This window comes from Uloborus diversus, unplaced genomic scaffold, assembly GCF_026930045.1.
Source record: "Uloborus diversus isolate 005 unplaced genomic scaffold, Udiv.v.3.1 scaffold_324, whole genome shotgun sequence".
In the NCBI taxonomy this organism is placed as follows: domain Eukaryota; kingdom Metazoa; phylum Arthropoda; class Arachnida; order Araneae; family Uloboridae; genus Uloborus; species Uloborus diversus.
The window spans coordinates 122,162-147,749 of record NW_026558488.1 but is presented as its reverse complement, the minus strand read 5'-3'; the positions used below and the strand labels follow the sequence as shown (position 1 = coordinate 147,749).

The window sequence follows — 25,588 nt, the reverse complement described above, 5'->3', positions numbered from 1 at the left end:
TTGGTACTAGACAGAGTCACAGCAAGAAATATGCTTTTAATGACCAGAAGTGAGAAGCGAGATTTCAAGGAAAAATGACTATCACACAGCATTCTAAGTCTAATGCTAGTTTCTAAGATCTGATAAGAAAAGAGAATTTTAGAAAACAATTTTTGAGTGACTAAATAACAGGGGTAAAATTAAATTTGGTGACCAGTAAAAGAGGATCATTTTACATTACTGTGAATTAGACCTTGTCGGGTTTGGGGTCAAAATGTCGCCACCGAAATGTCGCGGGACAAAATGTCGCCGGTCCAAAATGTCGCCGGGCCGAAATGTCGCTTGTCCAAAATGTCGCCAATCCAAAATGTCGCCGGTCCAAAATGTCGCTTGTCCAAAATGTCGCCGATCCAAAATGTCGCCGGCCCAAAATGTCGCCGGGCCGAAATGTCGCCGGTCCAAAATGTCGCCGGGCCAAAATGTCGCCTGTCCAAAATGTCGCCGATCCAAAATGTCGCCGGCTCAAAATGTCGCCGGGCCAAAATGTCGCCGGGCCAAAATGTCGCCTGTCCAAAATGTCACCTATCCAAAATGTCGCCGGGCCAAAATGTCGCCGGGCCAAAATGTCGCCTGGCCAAAATGTCGTAGAACCAAAATTCGCTCATTCAGTTGGTAAGAAAAATGCAAATGTACAAAAATGCTGTTTAACACCAAATTTGCAGAATTAATGATTACTGCCTTTAATGAATGCCTTCGTTAAAAATGGGACTGAACTAACTGAGTTTCTTGATGAATTCTAAAAAGATTATTCCGTTTTGATTCACAACTCTCGGCTGTTTTTCAGCAAACAAATAGAATACAAGTGTTACGTTATCTTATTTCTTGTGACTCGCTATCTACCAACTGTAAAACGTTCTGACGGCGTTCAGTTCTGACGTTCGATAAATTTTTTAAAACTTTTCTTCAAGAATAGTGTGCGTTTGTATGTGACCGATTTTTTGGGGCCATTCTACGTCAAAACCTGTGGTAAGAATTCGAACGATACCCGCAAGTACCCATATATGATTTAGGGCTGCGTGGTTTTTTTGCGTATTTTCGTTCAAGATAGTGGAGTAACTGAACGTTTTCATCGATATGCGTGACTGTCATTGCTCAAAAAATGATGAACGGAATCAAATAAAATGTTAGGAAGCAGCAGGGGGACAGATTTTGGGGCCAATAACACCAGAGGGTGGAGCAATCGAATGTTTTTTTTTCCTTTCTTTTTTTTAATCTGTGACTGATATATCTCAAAAAGTAATACAGTAGACCCTCGTTTTCAGCAGGTTTATTTTACGCGGTTTCGATTATACGCGGTTGAAGATTTGACACCTTTATTTTATTTACGCAGATGAGTTTCGGTTTTACGCTGATGCGGCAATGCAAACAGGTAACATTTTCCTCTCTTTCAAAACCCAAGCTCCTATAGATTGCAGATTACTCGTAACTAACTGCATTTTGGCGTGCTAATAATCGAACTTGGGTCCTTGGAGACATTTTATGCGATTGGTTCCAGAGCTTTTTCCATTATAGAAGTAAAGTGATTAAACTCACACAGTTCAGAACTCACTGGAAGAAGAGCTTTTAGGAGTGACAAAGGAGGTCAAAACCAACGAGGATACCGACTCCGGTGACACACAACCAAAAACGCTCACATTGAAAATTTTGAACCATTCGTAGACAATAGAAATAATCTTCTTTCTGATTTGTTAGTAAAGGAAGATTTTATCTAGGAAATGACGCAAGTGGTCATGGATGCGTTAATGCTCAGCAAAGAATTAGAGGAAAAATTCTTAATGACTACCAAAAGACTATCATAGCCAGCTCTTCTTCATAAACAGAACACGAAATTAGTTTGTTTTCTTTATGCATATTATGCATAAAAATCGAGATAAGTACACATTAAACTTTTCATACAATTAGTCATCACTAGAATGAAGTATTTTTTTATCTACGGAACCTAATCCCTATTTTGAACCCATTCCCTATTTTTGATATTAGGTCTCAATTTACGCGGTTTCGATTTACGCAGCATTTCCGTGGAACATAACACCCGCGTAAAACGAGGGTCTACTGTACAAGGGTTAAGACAAAATTTGGTCTACAGGTATATCTTAAAGGGCGAGTTGCTAATTTATTTTTGGCTTCAGTCATCCCAAAAGGATGGATCACCGAATATTTTTAATCGTTTTATGTGACTGCTATATCTCAAGAAGTAATGCGAGGATTCATACAAAAATGTAGTATGCAAGTGAAATTAAACGAAAACAAGCCTTATTTTCGTTCTAAGTTGAGTTTCGTAATCGTTTACGTGAGTCAGTGTAATTAAATAAACAATGAAAAATATACTGAATTTAAATATGAGAGGTTGAGCAAGATATCAATAAAATCTAAATTAGCCGTGTATTCCTCTCATTTTTGTAGCACTTTAACTAGCGTGGGTGTTAAATAAAAACTGAGTTTGCATTCTTATACAATTTGCGTAGTAAAAATTCAATAATTAAAACAGCATTTTTTTCTGAGAGGGGAAAACTTATTTGTTTATTATTATTATTATCAGTATTCTTTTCTTTCTGAATTACCAAGCTATATTGAGCTAGACTATTACTTTTTGAAACTCATTTTAAAAATAAGTCTAGGTCAAAATTGATCTGAATAATCTCATTGATATCAGTTATTTCACCCTACATTGTGAAATTTTTTCTTTTCTATTTAAAATTGGAAAATGTGATTCAGCTGACAAGCGCTACTTCGCAAGCATGAAAGTATCCTCTTGAAAAACCTCTAATAAAATAGCTGTTCTGAAATTGTCCCCCTTGATGTTCTATCGAATATATAAATTTCATGAATGTTGAGAATTGAAAATATTTGTCATCGCGTAGAGTCGTTTTCAAAAATCTGAATGAAAGACACCTGTTTTAGCAATTACGGGTTTCATTGATTTCAAAAGATTTGATGGTGAAGGTTTCGACGTAATTTCAGAATTTTACTCATAAGACAGAGTTTCCACGGCAATAATCTGTCATCTCTGTTAAACATTTGTTTTGCTGTCCCAAAATCCCGGTCGCAAAGGACATACAAATGTCCTCTCAGAGGAAGGTCTCGAGCAGTCTTGTTAAACTTCTTCAGTTTCATTTCCAGAAAAAGTCTCAGAACAGTTTTGATCTTACTTTACTTTAACCAACGTATATCTCACTGAAAACGTACAGTTTTTTTTTTTTTTTTTTACAGTTCTTAGGGTGATGTTAAAAAATCTATGAGAAAATTAAATTTCATTAAGATACCTTTCTACTTGATTTCCACCCTGGCCCGTGATTTCGAATTTTTCTAGTGAAAGGGGAGAGGGAGGATAACGGGCATATAACCAATGCAAATTTCATAGGATTGCTATAAAAAGCACTTCCACTTGTATATATAAAAAAAATTCAAAGTCGGGGGCCATTCCGCCTGATCCCCTAAATTACTGACTTGTCGCTAAGGTAATAATATGCTAGAGTGAAGGAGTTATTTGTTTTTACTTCATTACGCCGAAAAATAAACCGCCTATTCTCTTGCCATATTCACATAGCGCCTCACTATTCTTTCATTCGCCTTTAGAACAGTTTAGTTTTACTTCCATACCAATTTTTTGTCTGAATCCTTGCGTTACATCTTGATCCTTTGCTTTACATCTTGAGTATTATTATTAATCAGATTAAGCGAGAAAGAGAAATCCGTTGCAGCAGCCTTTCGCATGTTTATGTTCTTAATAGTATACAGAAAAACGTACATTTTTCTGAAAACTATTAATTTTCTGGAATTAATCTGATGCTTACGAATTAAGACAGGAGAAAACGTTTGGAATTTTTGAAGGAACTTACTTTGAAAGGCAATTAATATTCTTTCGCAACTTTTATGCTGAAAAGCGTCGACGTACATTTAAATTTTTCATACCAATTGAACTAGCGAATTTTGGGCCGGCGACATTTTGGACCGGCGACATTTTGAACCGGCGATATTTTGGGCCGGCGACATTTTGGGACGGCGACATTTTGGACCGGCGACATTTTGGACCGGCGACATTTTGGGACGGCGACATTTTGGACCGGCGACATTTTGGACCGGCGACATTTTGGACCGGCGACATTTTGGACTGGCGACATTTTGGGACGGCGACATTTTGGGACGGCGACATTTTGGACCGGCGACATTTTGGACCGGCGACATTTTGGGACGGCGACATTTTGGGACGGCGACATTTTGGGACGGCGACATTTTGGACCGGCGACATTTTGGGACGGCGACATTTTGGGACAGCGACATTTTGGCCGCGACATTTTGGCCCGCGACATTTTGGGCGTATACCCCTTGTCGGGACCAAAGGAAAACGACGACTTAAGTGGAGTGACTACTTAAACGGTTGACTATTTATTGAGGTTTTACTGTATGACTTTAACAAGAGATTTGAATAATGTTTTGATCAGTTGTAGTATCTAGAATATAAAATAGTTTTTTTTTATTATTTAAAATCTTTGTACTATATTTTTTTCCTGTTCTGTTCAGATTTTGGAAATGAGTAGACATAGGTGATGTAACAGGAAATATCCAACGTTGTTTAGCACGAATATACTGATCACCTGTTTATTTGTTCTAAACAACGTTGGGTTTTAATGTTATTTCTCAGCAAAAAGGTATTTATTTCTCAATAGGTGCTGTATTTAGATGTAAGTAATTATAAATACTATTAAAATTCAAAATACATGTTAAAAAAATATGTTGATTGGCTGTTGTGTAGTAAATATAGTCAATTTGTGAATGCATTTTAAGTTTCTTAAAAACAAATTAAATCCTATAAGTAGGCATTTTTTTTTTTTGTAAAATCCTATTGGTTATACTGTTTCTAACCTTGGAAATTATACAAGAATTTTTATTGAAATCAGGATAGCATAAACAGGGTGGGCGACAGATCAGGGAAAAGTCAGGGAACTTGATCACTCAGAGAAATATCGGGGAATTTTGAAAAAATAACAAAAATTCAGGGAAAATTGAACTAATGAAGCAAAAAAAATTGTTTTTTCTCTTGCAAAATGAAGTACTTTGATTCCTTACTAATTTTGCGCCTGTTTGGTTTTAAAAAGTAAAATTAATGAGGTGTGATATTGCATTGCCGCATATTTATGCATCTTTTTTCCTCAAGGTCAAAGTGTTCAATCTTAGGATGAGCTTCCTAAGATTGCTTCTGTGTCTGAAAAGTTGTTTATTTTACCTAGCTTGAATTTTTCTTCCATGCATTCCATGCTACGTAAAATAAACAACCCTACAGGCAAAGAGGAAGCTGTTATTGATGACTTTGCTTCCTTGCCTTTACTCATTATCTTGAAGTGATTAGTATACTGTTATCATGATTCCAAGAAAAAATCTTTGTTTTTTAAATTAGTGCTGAAAATACCTTAAAAGTTATCACTTGGCGTTTTTAATTTAATTGCTAAAATTGAATTTTGACTGAAAATTAAATTTGTTTTTCGCCATGGTATTACTCGCTGTCACTTCAAATTATACGAAGGGTTTTTTTTTTTTTTTTTCAGATTTTAAAACTTTTATTTTAAAACCATTTTCATATACATTTTGAAATTAATACAGTTGGCTCTCTGTTTAACGACGCTCTATTTAACGACGTCTTTTCACGGTCCCAGATGGTTCAAGTGTTAAAAGCTTTCTATTTAAGGACAATTTTTTGTGGTCCCTTGAAAGTCGTTAAACAGAGAGCCAACTGTAATTGTTTTCGCATATCAATGTGGCTCGTTACGAAAGTAATCTAAGATTTTTTTCGACAACTAATGAAAACATTTGAAATTGAGTTGTGTACATCAGTAAATATTTTTATTATTTTTTAATCGTTAAAATGCTGTAATGGTTCATTAAAACCTAAGTTCTTGATTAGAGAATAGCTTTATATGACTGGGTGTTGAAAGATTTCAATTTGTTTTCTATAAATATGTCTATTCTGCCGTGTTTAGGTGAAAGGCAGTAACTGCATTTTTTTTTTTTTTTTTTTTTGCATTTTTGTCATCTATTGTACTTTATTTTTATTGTTCAAACACGCTTATTTGGTTTCTGCTGAAAAAGAGAGGCGAAAAAAACGTCTAATTTCAAAATTTTTCTATTGTTAGTACTGAATTCACCACACATTTATTCAAATATCTCGAAAACTAATTTCTGCAGATACTGCCGTTTGCCTTGCACACGGCAGTATTATTTACGTAAGTAAAACTACATTACTTCTACTATCTTCTACTTTAACTATCACTTGTTATTCTTGCAACAACAATTATACTGCTTGAAAATTCAGTTCAAGAATATCTCCATTTAAATTTTTTAGTTTTATCAGATTAGATATGTCTTCAAGAGTGGTTTTAATAATTTCTTAGAATTCTTATGTTAACTGGTAGAGGTGCAGATTAGCGGTCGCCACTCGCCAATTGGCGACCAAAAATTTTCGATGGCTACCAAAGATTTCAGCGCCGATCGCCACCGGGTGACCAAAGGGGGAAAAAAATCCCCCCTAGTTGAAGTTATCGATTGCACTGTGCTTTCGGATCCAGTTTTTCATGCGTTGGTAGTCACTCGTCTAGACGTGAGGTCACTTACTGACCTTCAAGAAAAGTTGAAATGTTGCCCCTCTCCTCGCTGATTCGTTGACCACTTCCCGTTTGCTACACCTACACTGCGTTCGGGGCTTAGAGCATTGTTCGGGAAGGGGGGTGAAAACTGACCCCCCCCCCCCCCCCCCCCCGCGGTCCAGCAGACATGATCCCCGAACCCAATCAAGGTGCTGTGGTGCCTGAGGAGGGGAAACGTAAATGCGGCGGCGTAGCTAATTCTGATGACTTTTTAAAAGGTTGAAAATGACGAGTAGAGGTAGCTCAAAGAGAATAAAATTGGATACATCTCCCAAGACTTTATTTCAGTTCTTCAAAACGAAGACAACCAGCATCAAGTCAGTTCACTTTTCATTATTATAGAAAAAAAAATTTTTTTTTTTTTGGAAATATTACTGTAACGTGTGTGACAAACTAAACATGGCACCAAATACATTATTTTTCTGCTGTATAATACGCTATCGATTTAAAAATCAATTTTTAGAAGTACCAAATTACTTTAAAGTGGCCGACTTACACCGGTGTCATGAAACTTTTCACGACTTGCTTCGCGAAAATCTGCTTCCCTTGTTCCTTTTACATCTTGCGAATATTTTAATATAATATAATTTTTTTTCAATCTGAAAATATTTTGACAGATGCAGCGTTAAATTAGCTTATTTAATGTTTAATTTTCATGACTTTTTATTTAGGGAGCCATATCGTGCTTCGCGGGGAACTGAACCTCGTGGTTGAGTTTTCAATAGTTTTGCATCTTGTTCATTTCTTAATATTTTTGACAAATGAAAGTTATTTTGACGTACTACCTTAGATTAGCTTGGTCTATGTTCCATTTTAATAAAAGAATTAATTTTTGAAGCCACGCTTCCTTTGTAATCGTACTTTGCGGGGAATTGCACCTCGTGGTTGAGTTTTCAATCCCTTTGGATCTTGTACAGATTTTAATATTTTTGATAATCGGAAGTTATTTTGGCGCAGGCTGCCTTAAATTAGCTTATTTTTATGTTTATTTTAAAGACTTGATTTATTTTTGGAATCGTGCTTCTTTGTAATCGTACTTCGCGGATAACTATAACCACGTGGTTGAGTTTTAAATCCTTTTGCATCTTATACATATCTTAATATTTTTGACAGACAAAAGTTATTTAGACAAATGCAACCTTATATTAGTTGTTTTATGTTCTATTTTTATAAAAGAATTTATTTTTGAAGCCATGCTTCCTTTGTAACCGCACTTCGCGGGGAGCTGCACCTCGTGGTTGAATTTTCAATCTTTTTGCATCTTGTACAATTGTCTTCATATTTTTGATAAGTAAAAGTTATTTTGATGTGTGCTACCTTAGATTAGCTTGTTTCATGTTCCATTTTAATAAAAGAATTTATTTTTGGAGCCATGTTAACTTTGGAATCGCACTTTGAGGATAATTGCATCTTGTGCTTTAGATTTCCTTTTGCATCTTGTACCAACATATTTTGATTTTTTTGGCAGTCGGAAGTTGTCGGCTTATTTTAAGTTTTATTTTAATAAATAATAAATGCAATTATTTTCGGGAAACGTGCCGACATTGCACACCAGTTTTGCTAATCTTTTTGCATTTTTAAAATGCTTCAGAAGTTTTGATAATTGAAAGTTATATTTTAATAACTAAAAAGTAATAAATCCTGTTTATATATTTATTTTTACAGGCTTTATTTTAATCAATTTAATTTTATCCTAAAATATTAAATCTAAACATATTTTTTTTGCTATTGAATTTGAAATGTATTATTTCTATAAACGATACTAAATGTCGTATGTTGATAGGCAGATTTCTAGAGTAGTGGATAGCTACTTTATTATTAGTTCAATTCTAATTCAGACTTTTAAAATAACCATTTGTTCGCAAACTACAAATATTTTTCTAGTTTGCTTTTATTATGTGGTTTTGAATTTTAAAATTTGGTCCTACAAATTTAGATTTGCAAATATGTTGGCTAGGGGGATTCCATGAAAAGTGAAACCAGTAGGTCAAACAAATATTAGATTTTTAACTTAATGTGTTCCTCCATCCTATTTCAATCCAAATCATTCTCAGATTTCTTCAATGAGAGAAGGAAAATACTTACCAATCTTCACTGGCACTGATTTTTATTGTGCTTAGATTTTTAATACATAGATATATAAAATATATGTACAGTGAAGCAGAGTTTATACGTTTTTGAAGGGACTGTATGAAAAAAGTGTATAAGGGGAAAAACGTACAATAGGTATATGCATTAAAATGTATTGGATTCTGCAGGGACCAATTCAAAAAACGTATCAAAGAGAAATGTATAAACGGTGCTTTTCTGTGTATATATATATATATGTGTGGGTGTATGTTTGGCTACCAAAAATTTGAAGTGACTACCAAAGTTTTTGGTGTTGGTAGCCACTGGCTACCAAAGAAAAATACCAGTCTACACCTCTATTAACTGGTTCTTGGAAGTAGAGTATTTGTCTTAGATTTCCTACAATATTTCTCTGTCGATAATTTAATACATTATTTTTACCAAAAAAAAAGGAACATCTTTTCAAAATATATTTTTAATTAACAGCTTAAACCGTTTTAAACACTGCATTTTATTTAATATGCAATGCTTTTCAGGTAGGGCAAAGGAAGAAAACTATTATCATTGGTAACGTAAATCAGGGAAATTTGGTGAACTTAATCAGGGAAAAGTCGGGGAACTTTTTTTCCAGTTTCTGTCGCCACCCTGATAAGAAATTGAATGTATTATGTACTATTGAGGGGCAAAACATACTGTAGTTAATTACAACCAGGACTGTGATCAACATTTTCTTTTTTTCAAATTGAGATTTCATTTATAGCACCATGATTTTCTTTAAAGAGAAATTATTGCTTAAAATTATTTTTCAAAATATTTTGTTTGCTTTGAATTTATGTTGGAATGTGTATTACGAAAATGATTTTTTTTTTTTTTTTACATTTTTATTTTAGGGCATGTATTATAATTTTGAAATATTTCATATGCGTGAGAAACAAATTCCTGTTGACAGTGCAGAAATCAAAGGTAATTTTCATTTATTTTTAAATAAGTACTTAGGTTTGATGGAACTGATAGAAAAATATTGATATGAATTTGCTGTTTTTTTCAGAAAATATAACAGCTTTTGCATGGGAGCCAGTTGGAAATAAATTTGCTGTCATTCATGGAGATAATCCTCATATAAATGTTAGTTTTTATGGAATAAAACCAGGTGGAACTGTTAGCTTATTGAGTAAGTTATTAAAGTTTTGACTTTGTTATGAAAAGATTTTGAAAAAAGAATTCTTTTACAATAATTTTTTATCTGTAGAAAAGTTTGAAAGAAAGCAGTGTAATCGCCTCTTTTGGTCTCCTAATGGTCAATTCATTGTGTTAGCAGGATTAAGGACGTGAGTAACTATTGTTGTTTAGTAATAAATTAATGAATACAGATTTCTGGAGCATGCTCTTAGCATTTCCTAATTTAAACAACATTTTACTTTTTTTTTCTATTTTAGAATGAGTGGAAGTTTGGAATTCATCGATACTTCTGATTTTACCATTATGGCACAAAATGAACATTTTATGGCTACCGACATCGAGTGGGATCCAACCGGTCGATACGTGGTCTCCGGTATAAGCTGGTGGATGCATAAAGTAACTACCTTTTTTTTCACCTTTTTCAATTCTTCCTTTTTTTTTCCTCTTTCCACTCTTTTATTACGTTGAGGAAATTTGCTTTTACAGGAAAGTTTTTGGTCAAAAAACTTTGCTGTTAATGTAAAACTCAGCTGTAGAATAAGCCATACACATCATCCTAGACACATTATGTCTAGAAAATGTAATATTTTGCAAGGTTTAGAGTCAACACTTTCAACTAAAGATGGCACGAAGCGCAATTAGGCCGAAGCAACGAGTACCAATGCTTCGGCTGCTCTGTATGTTGAGTTTTAGCATTAAGTGCTCAATAAATGCATATAACATCTTATAATTCTCCATATCCTGCGCTACTCTTAGACTTTTCAACATTTTCAGCTTACTGTGTGTTTTTAAATTAATACGTAACACCAATTAAGATTTTACTTTTGCTTTGCACTGGTAGTACCAGAAAATCACATTTCTAATTTTTCTTTAGAATAAGTAATATGAAGTATTATTTAGAATTATTAAAGGCATTCTCTACAATTAAGTTAATGTTTATAATAACCAACTGATATGATCAAATATTAATCTGTTATTTCAAGTATTAATCTAGAATTTCTTTGCCTTAATCAACTAATCTGGAGTAAATTTTTGGATTTTAATCATTTGCAAAAAATATTTAGAATGTAGATCTAGAGTAGATGTGCTACTGTCTGTCCTTCACAAGAAAAGCTCCCGCCGTCAAGTAGTCCGGTCAATTTAAACAATGGAAATAACAAAAATTCTGGGAAAGCTAAATTTTTGTAGAGACCTTGGGTTTAGCATTACAAATAAAGTGCCAAAAGTCCCCATCGATCCCATGTGCGCTAAAAAAGTTACTCGGGGTCAAGGGTCAAAATTTTAGGTTTTTTGGATTTTTCTCAAAAACGGTAAGTTTTATCGAAAAGTACCGCAGACCAATGTTGTTGATCTCAAAATTCTCTATAAAAATGGTCCTTATGATTTTTTTCTCCAAGACCAAACCTTCCCAGATATTGCGTACTCTCAAAAGACAACCAGTCATTTACAGAATCCCCTCTACTCGCGTGGCCTTGAATATCATTTGGCTATTCTAGTCCGTGTGGCATCGTTCACGTACCCAGAGGTGCCCAACCCACTAAGAGCAAAGGCGCACCTCCCTCATTTTCGCGGAAATCCCCCCAAAAGCATGCCTCCCCCCAAATGAAAAATACCCCTCAAAACAATCCCCCTAAAAATTTCGATGGCGCAGTCTGGGCCATGACCTTTCCTGGGGGGGGGGGGGCACCCCTGACGTACCTGCTTCTTTTAGAGTTAAACGTGCAGTTCGAGTGAATAAACGTATTTATCACAAGCGTCTACTGTTGTTTGTTCCGATCAATATTTAAGAAAAGTTGCAATAAACTTTTGACTGAAGGTGAAACTATTGTGCTGGGCAGTTGTGGAATGCCAACTTTAATCGATGCAAGTCTCGGGAGAAGTTATAAGAATGCTGATTATTTAAGAAGTAAAAGTCCGTTATAATTCGCATGGATTGCAGAAAATCATACACCCGGAAAAATTCAATATCTGCAGCAACGTGAGGATAAAGAAGCTAGTACTTCAAAAGTAAGTCCTCCTCGTACTGTAGCGCGATTAAGTGAATTTGAATCCAGCTTTTGTTTTTAAAAACACTGCTTATTTTGGGGCTGTACAGCGGATGAGGAGGCTGAGAAGAAGAAAATGCAGAATAATGAAAGAAAAATCATAAAGAAGCGACTAAATCATACTCAAAATTAAAACGTGCAAGAGCAGCTTTTGACACACCTCAGAACGATCTTTAGCTAATTTTAAAAGGGATTCTTTAAATGTAAGTGTGGAAACTTGATAAATTTTTCTGCGATAATTCTGCGTTTTGTTCTTCTCAGCCTCTTCATCCGCTTCCTTGCCACAAAATAAGCTGTGTTTTCTGTGGCAAGCTGGAGCAAAGCTGGATTCGGATTCACTTAATCCCGCTCTTGTTCGAGGTGGACTTTTGAAGTACTGGCCATGCTCATTAGGGTGGATTGAAAAAAATCAAAATCTGATAAACGCTAAGTAATAGCCCGGAAAAGTTACCATTTGTAGAAATATTTGGTTCAATAAAAGGATTTCGACCGCAAAAAATATCTTGAGGTGTCGCTCGCGCCTCGAAGTTGACCATAAATGCATAAAAACTGAAAAAAGTTATATTAATTTCATCAAATATCAAAATTTGAGAAATTTGATGTTATCGCTCTCAAGAGCAGGCTTTTTGTGTAGATTACACATTGCATAAGATCATTTTAATAATAAACTGTATTTTAAAGTTCCACACATGCGTTGAGTCTTGAATTTGACCAATACAGTCAGAATTGAATAACACCGTGTTGCTCCGTACTTAGAGAAAAAATATTAGAAGTTATGATTTGTAAAAGTTTGCTTTCATATTAATTAATTCTTACATAGATACGAAAAAAAAAGTAATAAAAGCATTTCTTATCTAGTAAAAAAATGTTTAATTCTCCACTTAGCAGATCTTTTTGACTCAAAATGTCAAATTTACCTGTGATAGAGATCAAAGGTTAAGTATAAAAATTTTAAAATAATGTGGCTTGCAACAGCCCACATCAGTCACCCTTTGAAACAAAAGACGTTGCTAAAGAAATTTTAATGGGTTTTGAGCCCTCAAACTGTAACCACATTGATTACAGTAAAACATAAGTTTGGCATGCGAGTTGGACTATTTTACTTCTCATAATTTTCAGTCTTGATTAAAATTGTGGCTTGATGGGATTATGGCTTAATATTTCTAGATTCTAATCTGACTCGAATAAGTTCATCCCTTTTGTTTATGCAGCAAACTATACCTGACATTTATTTTTCTTATTTTACCTATCGTCTCACTGCATTAGTATGACATGTGAGGTTTTGAGTACCTGACACTTCTTTTTCTTATTTTACCTATCGTCTGTTACTTTAGTATGACCTGAAGTTTTGAAAACCATACTACTCAGTAGGTACGCCACCAATCAATTTCTTTCAAAGTTTTATCGGAAGTCCCCTTTTTGAAAGAGGGAGCTGACGAGTTTTACCAGTTCTGCTTATCGATGAGCTCATAGCAGTCTCTTTGCTTCAAAATTGAATCTGGAATTATACATGTTCATTGTCCATCTTCGAACTGATCGTCGTAATCCGTCTTGAAACAAGTTCTCGGATGATGGTCATCCGCAATGCCTAGTGTTATATTTTTTAGATTCTCAAAGTAACCAGTTTGCAGAACAAGAGCTGATGATCCAAACATAGTACGATGGCAAGTTTAAAAAATTCGATTGTATAGCGAAAATTTACAATTTCAGATTTCAACTTGAGTTCTTTGATAAGCAGAAGTGGGAAAACTCGGATCATCTTCTTAAAAAAGGAATATCAGATAAAACTGTAAAAGAAATGGTGCTTGAGGGCGTAACTACTGAATTATATGATTTCCAATACCTCACGTTATACTAAAGCAGTGAAACGATGCGTAAAATTAGACAAAGAAGCGTCAAACACAGTTTGATATCTAACCAAGAGAGGTGGATTTCTTAGAGTCAGATTAGAATCCAGAAATCTTACTCACAATGTATCACTAAGGCCAAACATTGTCAGAAGTCAAGATAATAATGCGACTCGCCAGCCAAACTATGTTTTATTGTATGAAATGTGGTTATAGTTTGAGAGCTCAAAAAACATTTAAAAGGGGGTTGTTTTAAGGGGTATTTTTCTCAGTTTTTGGAGTCTCTTGCTTCTTAGGGGGGGGGGGGCTCCGCGATATTGAGGAGTGCGCCCATGCCCTTAGTAGGTCCGGCCCCTTTGGGTACGTGAACGATGCCACACGGACTAGAATAGCCAGATGTTATTCAAGGCCATGCAAGTAGAGGGGATTATATAAATGACTGACTGTCTTTTGAGAGTACGCAATATCTGGGAATGTTTGGTCTTGGAGAAAAAAATCATAAGGACCATTTTTATAGAGAATTTTGAGATCTACAACTTTGATCTGCGGTACTTTTCGATAAAACTTACCGTTTTTGAGAAAAATCCAAAAAACCTAAAATTTTGACCTTTGACCCCGAATAACTTTTTTAGCGCACATGGGATCGATGGGGACTTTTGGCACCTTATTTGTAATAGTAAGCCCAAAGTCCCTACAAAAATTTAGCTTTCCCGGAATTTTTGTTATTTGATCACTATTTTTATGTCTAAATTGACCGGGCTAAAGTCTGAGCCTGTCTACTACCATAGAAACAGACTTCATTCATTTTCTGCAAGGTTTAGCAGGAAGGCTTTTTGGCGGCATTTCGCCACTCGTCTGCTCGCCTTTGTGCAGTCGTACGGGTTTTTCCAACATTAAGCTTCCCTTGGAGAAATGAGACGCGCCTCGTTACTATAGCAGTAGACAAGTGCAGACATTTCAGCGGTGACTTTTCTCGTGATGGTCGGACAGTACTAATAGACTGGATGCCTTCCTCATATTTTGATTTGCAAAAAAGATAAATAAAAATATTGCTTTAATTTATGTATTGACAATTATCTGCATGTTTTAGTCCTCGTTTATTGTTGATAGTCTTGATCAATGAATACAAAATAAGTTAAAATATGTTATCAGATTAATGCATCTATTTGAAAAACTGAAATATTTTACCTATCACTGTTAAGTAAAATATAATTTTAAAACAAATTACTTAAGAATGCTCATTAGATGCATATCAGCCCATGCAAAAAGAAAAAAAAAAAAAAAAACATCTCTATTGTTATGACTTTCAAAGCTAGAAATGTTTGAAGAATTTTTAATCCAGTATGTTTATATAGCTTGATTTTACAACTTAAGTTTTTAAATAAAATTATGAACTAAATATAAGGTAATGCAACTTCCAATAGAATGTATTATTAATAAACATTTTATTAATTGCTGAATGAATTCTGGCTCCAATGGTTCAATATACACAAATTTTAAAATCAAACATACATTTCTGTTGTGATTTATCATAAGTATAATTTTAAATTTAATAGACGGAATCTTATAAAAAAAAAATTCACAACATAAATTGTTTGAGACCGAAGAGGTCAAATCGCGGCTCATGATCATGGTTCGGCCAAGCCAAAGCTTCATTCCATCTCTACTTTCAACCTTTGTGACATCCATGTAATAATATTATTTCTTTCTTCTTATTTTCTTTCATCCTTTGCAGGTAGACAATGCATTTTGGATGTGGACATTCCAAGGTAGACTATTACGAAAATATGATTTAGAACGATTTTGTCAACTTTTGTGGCGACCTAGGCCACCAACATTGCTGTCAGAAGAAAAAATTAAAGTATAACTTTCATTTTATGTTCATTTTTTTCCTGTCTGAATTTAATGGTTTCAAAGTTTCAACATCAACACTTCCTTTTAAAATAACTTTTGTATCTTTAGAATTTTATTTATTTATCAGCTCATTAGATAAAAATACTTTAAACTAATGCTTTTCTCATTTTTAATTGAATTTTCAATATTCAACTTTACATTTTGATTTTAATACCAGTCAACAAAAAGTCTTTACTTGTACAAATTTGTTTTAATTTAATTTTTTTGTTGTGTTATGTAAGAACTTAAAACATCCAGTTTAGGTTCTATTTACAATTTAGATATTCTAGTGGGAGCTCAAGAAACTTGTTAGATTGTTTTTATTCTATTGAAAGCTATGACTTTTAATGGATCCATTCTTATTTTCTATCTTTTTGTGAAAGATTTGGTTTAAAATTCAAAATAACTCAAAGCAAACTCCAACACCTACGAGAATTAGTGATTTTATAACTGTTTCCTGTTCACAACCATTGCAAAATTGCTGCATGGCAGGGCTGCAAAATATTCTAACACCTGAACTGGAAAAAATAATAAAAGAATTAGCCATTCATTTTGTAAAGCAACTTTACAATTAATTCAGTTTAAAATGGTTAATATTTTGTGATAGTTATATATCTGTAAATGTGAAGTTATCTTATAAATTTACATGAAGAATTTTAAATCTTGTATTCTGTTATTTAGGTAACTCAAGTAAATATAGGGTCTGGTGGGGTAAAGTGGTCATAAAATCGTAGGTTTTCAACTTTGGTGGATAATAAATACAACAAATAATTTAAACACCTCAACTTTTTTTGTTGTTATTTTACATTGCATTATTAAAGAACACAGTACATTGAAGTTTAGAAAAAAAAATATTGATTTAATTAGTTTTATAACACTTTCTTTTCCCTTTGTATTTATGACCACTTTACCCCATGGGATGGGGGAAAGTGGTCATAGCATGGGGTAAAGTGGTCATAGTTAAAAATAAATGCAAAACCGTATTAAATAACCCTAATATTTGTATATTTCAGTTATTTTTATGGTTACAAGTATATGCACTAATATATGCGTGTATTCACGAGTATATACGTGTCGTGTAAACATGAGTAATCACGTTCATATATGAGTAGATACCGTGCATACCTGAGTATATACATGTATAGTAGATGTATATACGCATATATGTACAAGTGTACATGTGGGTATATACATAACTGTACATAAATGTATATACGGGTATACACGAGTTAATTCGTGGATGCATCCAGTGCGTGTTTGTACGTGTCTACTCACGTATATACACGTATATATGGAAGCAAGTATATACGTATGTATACGTGTAAACACAATTATATAGCTGAAAAAACGTATATACGTACATTTATGTGTCCGTACATACTCGTCAACCAGTACATATATGTATTCACGAGTATATACGCTTACATACATGTATGCCTACAGAGTGAATCCAAGCTCTTGAGCAAAAATCTAAGGGGTGTGAGAGGTGAGGATAAAAAGCAAAGAATAATAAGGAGTTTATGGTCGTTGACGCGTTACATGCACACAAAGCCAGAAACTGATGGATGCAAAACAGGTCACAAATTTTTTGCCAAAGATGATTTTACTCAAAATTTAGGTTTTTAAGAAATATTTAGAGCACTTTTTAAAAGTTACGGCCCGTAGTAGTTCTAATACACGCATCGCAACAAAGGCGCAGCGACGGATGAAAGTTTTTCAAAAGTCTCGTTATTAAAACAGAGAGTGCTTTGTGATTGCGACGCATGCATTACAGCTGCAGGCCGCAAATTTCTTCAATCGCTTTAAAACCTTCTTACAACCTAAAATTTTGTGCAAAATTGTCTTAGTGTAACAAATTTGTGACCTGTTTTGCATCCATCAGTCTTTGGCTTTGCGTGCATGTAGCGCGCCAGCATTGTGTTTGTGACCATATGTTCCTTGTGATTCTTGCTTCTTGTCCTCCCCTCTAACACCTGGTAAAAATTTTCCCAAGAGCTTAAACTAACCCTGTATACTTGTATGTCATATGCTTGTATGTAAGTATCTACTCGAGTGCGTACGTGTATATACGTGTCTACCTGAGTATATAAGTGTTCGTATACATACGAGTAAAAGCAAGTATATACTTGTATAGTCGAATGTATATCTGCATAGATAAAAAATACCCATATCGCAGATACCCATATAGTACGTATTTATTGGTGCATTTATGTGAATACGTTTGTATACGTGCCTACACGAGTATATGCGTATGCATACGTATATACTCGTATATTTAACCCCATTTACGGTAAAAACAATACATATTAAGTGAAATTAATATTTAATTCATATCTGCCTTATACATAACTCTTAAGTGACATTAGAAGAACAATATTCGTTAAGCCTAATATTATGACCACTTTACCCCATCTTACTGAAATTGTTCTAAAAAATGATCTAAAATACATTCAGCTAACTGCTAATGAGTAAGCGATCTTAAGACATGCAGGAAGCTTCCTGTGCCGTCAATCTGTTCATAATTCTAACAAACAAAATTTCCCAAAGAAGTTAAAAGAGGTGTTTAGATTTTTAAAATTTTCATATTTAAGCAAAATAATTTTTTTACCAAATAAAATTTTGCCAGGTTTGGAAATTTTGTATTAAAAAGGTAGTTTCTAACTCCCCGAACCTAAAATAAAATTTTCACATTCATTCGAACATTTATTTCCAAGCTATAGTCATTTATTTGACGTATGACCACTTTACCCCATTGACCACTTTCCCCCACCAGACCCTATATTTTTTTGGCATTTTTCAGGAAATCCAATTAGTTCTTTAATATTTAATATTTTTTTTCATTAGTTTGTTGAATAATTGAAATTTTAAATGTTTAAAAATTTGATATGCCTGCTCAAAAGCTAATATATTCGGCTCCTAAATGGGGAATTTCGTTTTGTTTCAGTTTGTTCTCTGCTGCTGTAAAATTTCCTTTACTTCTAAAAACCATTAACTTTTACTCCTATTTGTCTATCTCCTTCCAGATGCTCCAAAACTACTTTGCTGCGTTCATTCCTGTACCATTCCCCATTTTATTAATGTAATATTGGAAAAATTGTATTTGAAACTCAAAAATTTTATTTTTAGTCATTTTCTTTTTCACTTCCTTTTACAAAAAAGGATTTTCTCTTCCTTTTACAAAAAAGGAAGTATTTATTTGCGAAAAAAATTTCACTCAAAAATCGACCTTAATTTCCATTTTACTCACCCCCGAATGAATGTGGAGTTTTTTTTTTCGACTTGACCACACATGGATAAGTGCGTATGGATACCACGGTGGCGTATAGACATGCGAAATATCCATTTTGACGATTCCCGAGTTAATTACAAGTTTTCTCGTGACGTCTGTATGTGCGTATGTATGTCGCATAACTCGAGAACGGTATGTCCTAGAAAGTTGAAATTTGGTACGTAGACTCCTAGTGGGGTCTAGTTGTGCACCTCCTCTTTTGGTTGCACTTGGGTGTTTCTAAATTGGTCTTTTGCCCCTTTTTGGGGGGAAATCGCTAATTTCGATGTAAACTCAAGTGGTGCAATAATTTAGCGGACACTTGGCGATATATCACCAGTCTTTAGGTCGCTAACTTGGCAACAAATTTGGCAAATTTTTTTTTTTCAAATCTGGTTTCAAGTTGGCCACTGTTGGTGATATTTAGAGAGTAAACTATTGAATTGCGTTAAAAATGCCATTAATGGTGAATTGACATTAAATTGGTGTAAAAGGAAGTCATGTGATGCGCACATCAGCTTGTTCATTACTAACATCTAAGAGTTGAACTTGTAACATTTTTATTATTTTTGCAGGAAATAAAGAAAAATTTGAAAAAATACAGTGCACAGTTTGATATTAAAGATCGAATGTCATTATCTAAAGCTTCCAAAGTAAGTGGTTATAATGATGAATGTATTTAATTGAAAAAAAAGCATAATTAAAATAACAATTTAAAAAATCATAAACGTCATATTGGGAGTGAATGCTACATGTAGGTAACTGCAATCCAGTTTTTAGTATAGTGCTTTGAAGAAAACTCACCATTTGAATATTTTTTTCACATTTTTTTGGGGGGATGTGAAGACTTGATTTAAATGTTATTTAACTACCATTCTAAATTTTATTTATTTAGAAGTATTTATGTTTTTCAAATTTTGCAATAAAAGTGAATTCTATTTTTTCTACGTTTGCTGTTACCTAGAGCCGAATATGGGGGGGGGGGGCTTATTCACCCTATTTTAGCTTTTTTTTTTTTGAAACTCAATATGAAAACTTAAAAAAAGATGGGTAGGGTTCAACACCTGCTGTGGTTCAGAAAAATTGTGAATCTGACACTGCACCTAGTTGTAATAATTAGTTGAGGAAATTTTATTGTTTATATCTGGATTCCCTCGTAAAGCATTGATGTTGTAGCATTCACATCAATATAAATACAGTCAATTATTTTAAAATTATAATTAAAATTATGATTTCTACTGTTCAGTGCTATTATAATGCAGTAATTTTCTTTCTGTAAGTACCCTACTGTTAAAGTACATGTATCTTATTGATCATTGATTTTGTGCTTCATAACAGAGTAATCATGTTAAATAGTAACGTTTTTTCTAAAATACAGTAAAAAGTCAGTTCTTTATAAAACGTACGGTAATATATAGCTAAGAAATGGTTTGAAACAAGTTAAGGGGTGTTAACACATGTCTGAAATAATTGGGTATGCTTATAAAAAAATTCTAAACATACGTTGTTCCACAAGGCAAAATTCCGACTTACATGAGGGTCTTGTATCGCATCCCTCGCATAAGTCGGGATCCAACTGTAATGTATTCCACTCGTTAGCAGACAGTAAATCAGCTGAGTTTTGTTTTATTTTTCTGTGTCTGGTAAGATTTTGCTCAGCACTTTCCACTCCTTTACGATGTTCTGGGACTAACCAGTACCCATAAGAAGTTTTAACACCCCTTTTTTTCCGAAAACAGGAGCTTTTCAAGTCGAAGCTTATGAAAAGTTTTGTTTCCATCTCATGTATGAAATTTCAGCAAAAAACAGAAAACAAAAAATCTTTTTTTTACACAGTACTTTGCTTAATCAGTCTGCATAGGAGAGGTATTCATTACAAAAAATACTCTTGTGCAACTTAACCGTACCCCCCCCCCCCCCCCCGCCCACTAGATTTTGAGAGATGAGCGTCGGCGCTGCGTCCTCCCCCTCCAAACGCTGATGAGGAATTGGCACAGCATTGCCAGATGAAGTAAAAAGTAGCCGATTGGGTTACATTTTGCTACCATCTAAAACAAAGAAGGTACTGAAAATCAACGACATTGATTCCATTGTGCTTGACTGGTTTTGTTCAGCTAGGGGAAACAATTTACAAATGCCTTCCTCTTTTATTTTCCTGAAAGATTCAGCGGATTGTTTACTTATAGAGTACGCTCACTTATATTCACACTACTAATTTATTTAACTTAGAATTATACACTAAGTGTAGGTTTAAAATACAAAATTAAAATGTCATTGTAAATTCAGACTCCCCAATAGCGGACACTCCCCGTTAACAGACAAAAACTTTGGTCCTAGTGGTGTCCGCTATTGGAAGGTTTCACTGTATTTGTTTTAGGTATTAAATTCAATGCCTTTTTAACAATTCCGCATTTTAGAGTTATTGGTTTTGCCGAAAAGGGGGGTTTCAAGTTTTAAGGTGGAATCCTCATTATTATACTTCAATTAAAAAATATAATCAGTAAGTACCCTGCTGCTGTTTATGACAGGCATAAAATTTGGTTAATTATTCATCAATTAGAGATTAGAGAAACATTTAGAGTGGCATTGTTGTTGCCGTGTGTGACAGCTAGGCTGACATTTTAGAGTGCTCTGCATCCATAGGGTGACGTTAACTTTGATATTTGAAATCTTTTTACTTTCCAAAACACATTAGCATATCAGATGAGCTACTGAACTTGAAATAACTTCGAAATGTGAAGTAAAAACGTGCACTGTATTCCAAAATTAAATATTTACACATTGTTTTAAATAAATTAAATTTTAAACTTATTTTTTCTGCATTATATTTGACTAAAAAACCGCACTCCAAGAGTTAACAAGATTTTTCCCAAACGCCACTGCATAAAGCGTTTTGAGCTCATGCTGCGCTCAAAAAACATTTGCACGACGACACCAATCAGGCTTGGCACGGCCTGTCCGTAAGTTGTATGGACTTGATCTCATTTTTTAGCATTTATGATTGAAATAGTGTCGGTTTATTTTGCAGATTATTTTTGGATTTTTAACTTGATACGCAGACTGTTAAAGAATATTTTGCTACTGAGACAATCATAATGTAAAAATTAACGAAATCTTTGTAGAGGCATATAAGATTTACAATTGCCTTTGATAAATAGATTTTTCAATGACTTCAGTAATCTGGCGTTTTTTAAATTCATCACTTTTTTTCATGTCTTCGGACATTATTAATACAACAAGAGCCAACGGAATTCATTTAGTTAAATGCAACACTTTATTCATTTTTATAACAGTTTCTGTGTTATTTACTTGAATATTAATGGTTTTTTTTTTATTTATTTTTTTTTTTTAATTATATGCATGAAGCAATTTGAATCAAAATATGCTTCCACTTTATAATAGCTTAAAGTTTAATTGCAATTCTGCTATAAATTGCTGTGATTTGTTCAGTTATTTTTGCTCTATTTCATACTTTTAAAATTAAACCAATGTTATATTAATAAAATTTGGATGTCATAGAAAGTGATGGTTTCACCATTTTTCTTCTAGGAAATTGTAGAAAAAAGGAGAAAATTAATGGATGAATTCAGAAGCATTCGCCAGAAAAGGATAGATGAATTTCACAATAAAAAGAGGTTGCGGCTAGAGCTAAGAAATGGTAAATTATTTGTTTTTCTTTTTAACATTTTCATGAAATTTTTAATGATGTTAATGAAGCAACCAGTACTCCAAGGATTCAACTAAGACTAAGCTCGGTCGCTGGTATTGTTTTATTTAAAATACAAAATGAATGAAATTTTGTATCTCTGCACAAAATATATGATAGGCGCCATAGCAAAGCAAAATCATTATCTGCCACACACAAATTTTCAGTATTATGTTTTTAAGTTTACTGTCACCAATCTTTTTTAAGTGTTAGATCCAATTTTCTCCTGTAATTACTTTGCGACTATGATCTTTCGTGCTTGAATGATATTACAGTTAAATACTGTCTAATGATCTACCAGTTCCCATGGTAATCTTAGTTGGCCAAAAAAGGGACTTTGATCTTTCTTTCCTGTGGTCTTTCATATACTCCCCCGCTCCCCCTCCTAGTTTTGCAGTTGAATTTTGGATTACCAAAATATTCTAAAATTTATCAATTTAGAAAAACGGTGGTTTATAACAAGGCAATTGTAAAACATATTCTTTTTTTTACTTGTGAATCACTTAGCATTTTTGTATTATCGTAAAATATCAACTGTCAAATAAAATCATTAAAATGTTTCAAATTCAACTGCCTATCAATTTTCATAAAAGCTCTTTTCTCAGAATTGTTTTTTAGGAATTTAAAACTAACTGCAAAAGAATGTGAAGTTTGTTTTCTGATTATGAAAGAGATTTTACCACAAATGGAAATGTAGTTCAACTGAAAGAAAAGGATGTCAGCATGGGTCAAAGTTAAATACTTCAAATATTGTCCCATAACATCTGCAGGAGCATGAGTTAAAGGATAATTTCATTATTAGAAATAATATTATAACAAAATCCTTGAGAGTATTATGGTCTATTGAAATAAAAGCAATTTTGCATACAATTTTTCTGTGTGAATACTTGTTTCAATGTATATTCATCACCTTCAAAACAAAATGCAATAATGTTTTTTCAAGGCAGCAAGGAAAGGTCAATCAGTGTTGATTCAGATGAGGGGACTTTTCTGTACCTAAGTTTAAAAAATATATTGTATATTTTAGTCATCAGGGATGAAAATCTGCCGCGGATCGCGATTTTCCGCTTTTTGTATTTTTTTTCATTTTCCGGCGGCCAAGCATTTTTAAGCGATCGATTGCGGTCGCGTTTACATCAGTAGATTAATTTTGGCTCTGTATCATGGGAAAATAAATGTACATTTAAAATATAAGTAGATACTTAATAAGTTAAATTGAAAATTCTTGAATTAAAACTATTTATTAGTTTCAGCTAATACCGAAAATACTAGTATTTTCCTCGGCAAATACCGGTATTACGAAATTACAAAATCGCTCTAAATACTTGTATTGCAATCCCTAAACACAACCAACAATTTGTTGTACTTAAATGCAAAGAAAATATTATTATAAGTAAACTCTACTTTTGATCCCCAGATGATTCTTAAAAAAAAATGTCTCCTTTTTCTTTTGAAGTTCGTGGATTGCTATTCACATTTTTGAAATGGGTATAAATGTAGTTTCATTTTGAAACTTCTGATTTCAATCAATAAATTTATAAATTCGTTGAATGTTTGCATCCTAATCTAAACCAGAACAATCCCTCTTGCAAATTTAGACTTAAAATGTAGGTTAAAAATTGTGAGAACTTAATTAAATTTAAAAAACAACTACTAGTCATGTGTTATATTATTTATCAACTTTTGGTTATTAATTTCCTTTTTCCATTTATTAAACTTTGTAAATTCAAAAAGTTGATTTTGCATAAACTTTGTTTTTAAAGGTGTTGATACTGATGAACTTGATGCAGAAGCTGGAAATTTGGAGGAGGAAGTTGTAGAATTCCTTGTAAAAGAAGAAGTATTTCCTCTAGAAGAGGACTAGTGTGAACAAATTTTAGGATTCTTCAATAAAAATAACTTGATTTTAAAAAAATAATTTGCATTTTGTGCTGGTATACGACTGTATACGAAGGCCAAGTGTCATATTTCTTACCATAGCATAAAAAAATTTCAATTAAAAAAAAAAAAAAATTTTTTTTTAAACATCTTCAGATCTACAATTAATGTTAGGTTTTTCACAATCGATAGTTTTTGCTTTCAAAGCAGTACAAACTATTCTACTAATATACACTTAAAATTTTCAGTCGCATTTACGTTGCTAAAAGGTTTCAACTTGCAGTGGTAAACTTTATAAGGTTAAAAACTTTTGGATTTTTTTTATTTATAGTACCTTCGTTGTAAATAAATCTGAAATTATATTTGTCACAATGTGATGCTGTATAGATATTTTTCTTGACAAATAAATTTTTTGACTTTGAATGAAGTAAATTTTATGTATAAATCATTTTATACATGAGATAGAAATATTTTATTTTGCTTCTGTATATAGTTTATATATATATATATATATATATATATATATATATATATATATATATATATATATATATATATATATATATATATATATATATATATACTTTCTCTACACATCATTTATTCTCTGTTCCATCTTAACTACAAAGCATTGTGAAAAGTAGAAAACGCAACTCCATCAGGTAAAAAGTACTTGGACAAAAATTTGATGTAAAAAACATGATGTGGATTTCAGTTTCCTTGTATTAGTATTAAGTAATTATAAATAGTTTTAATAACTTAAAAGAAATGGGTATATATTCATGTATGTGTGCCTACAGTTAAGCTGCATCAATACTTAAATTTGTAAATGAAATTTCAGTTTTCTTAACAATCCTTCAACACTTTCTGACACTTATCAAGTACATTCAATGAAGGGAATGGAACTTAGCAATTTTGGTGTCATGGGGGAAAAAAGGCTAGCAGTTCAGTCTGTTGAAAGTCTTTATTACCTATCCTCTATCACTTGCTTTCAGATAACTTTTTATATACATTTAAACTGATAT

The 25,588-nt window shown here is 33.2% G+C and overlaps 1 protein-coding gene across 1 annotated transcript in view; it reads left to right on the top strand.

Annotated features, from left to right (window-relative positions):
* Nucleotides 1–24,986, top strand: part of LOC129233308 (eukaryotic translation initiation factor 3 subunit B-like) — a gene marked incomplete at its 5' end in the record, with an annotated part of 57,103 nt that extends 32,117 nt beyond the window's left edge. The window contains 8 exons of the mRNA XM_054867357.1: nucleotides 9,638–9,710; nucleotides 9,796–9,918; nucleotides 9,997–10,075; nucleotides 10,184–10,322; nucleotides 15,554–15,679; nucleotides 19,555–19,632; nucleotides 22,529–22,637; nucleotides 24,449–24,986. Coding sequence (XP_054723332.1) covers nucleotides 9,638–9,710; nucleotides 9,796–9,918; nucleotides 9,997–10,075; nucleotides 10,184–10,322; nucleotides 15,554–15,679; nucleotides 19,555–19,632; nucleotides 22,529–22,637; nucleotides 24,449–24,549 — 828 coding nt within the window. The remainder of the gene's footprint in view (nucleotides 1–9,637; nucleotides 9,711–9,795; nucleotides 9,919–9,996; nucleotides 10,076–10,183; nucleotides 10,323–15,553; nucleotides 15,680–19,554; nucleotides 19,633–22,528; nucleotides 22,638–24,448) is intronic.
* Between the last annotated feature and the right edge of the window lie 602 nt (nucleotides 24,987–25,588).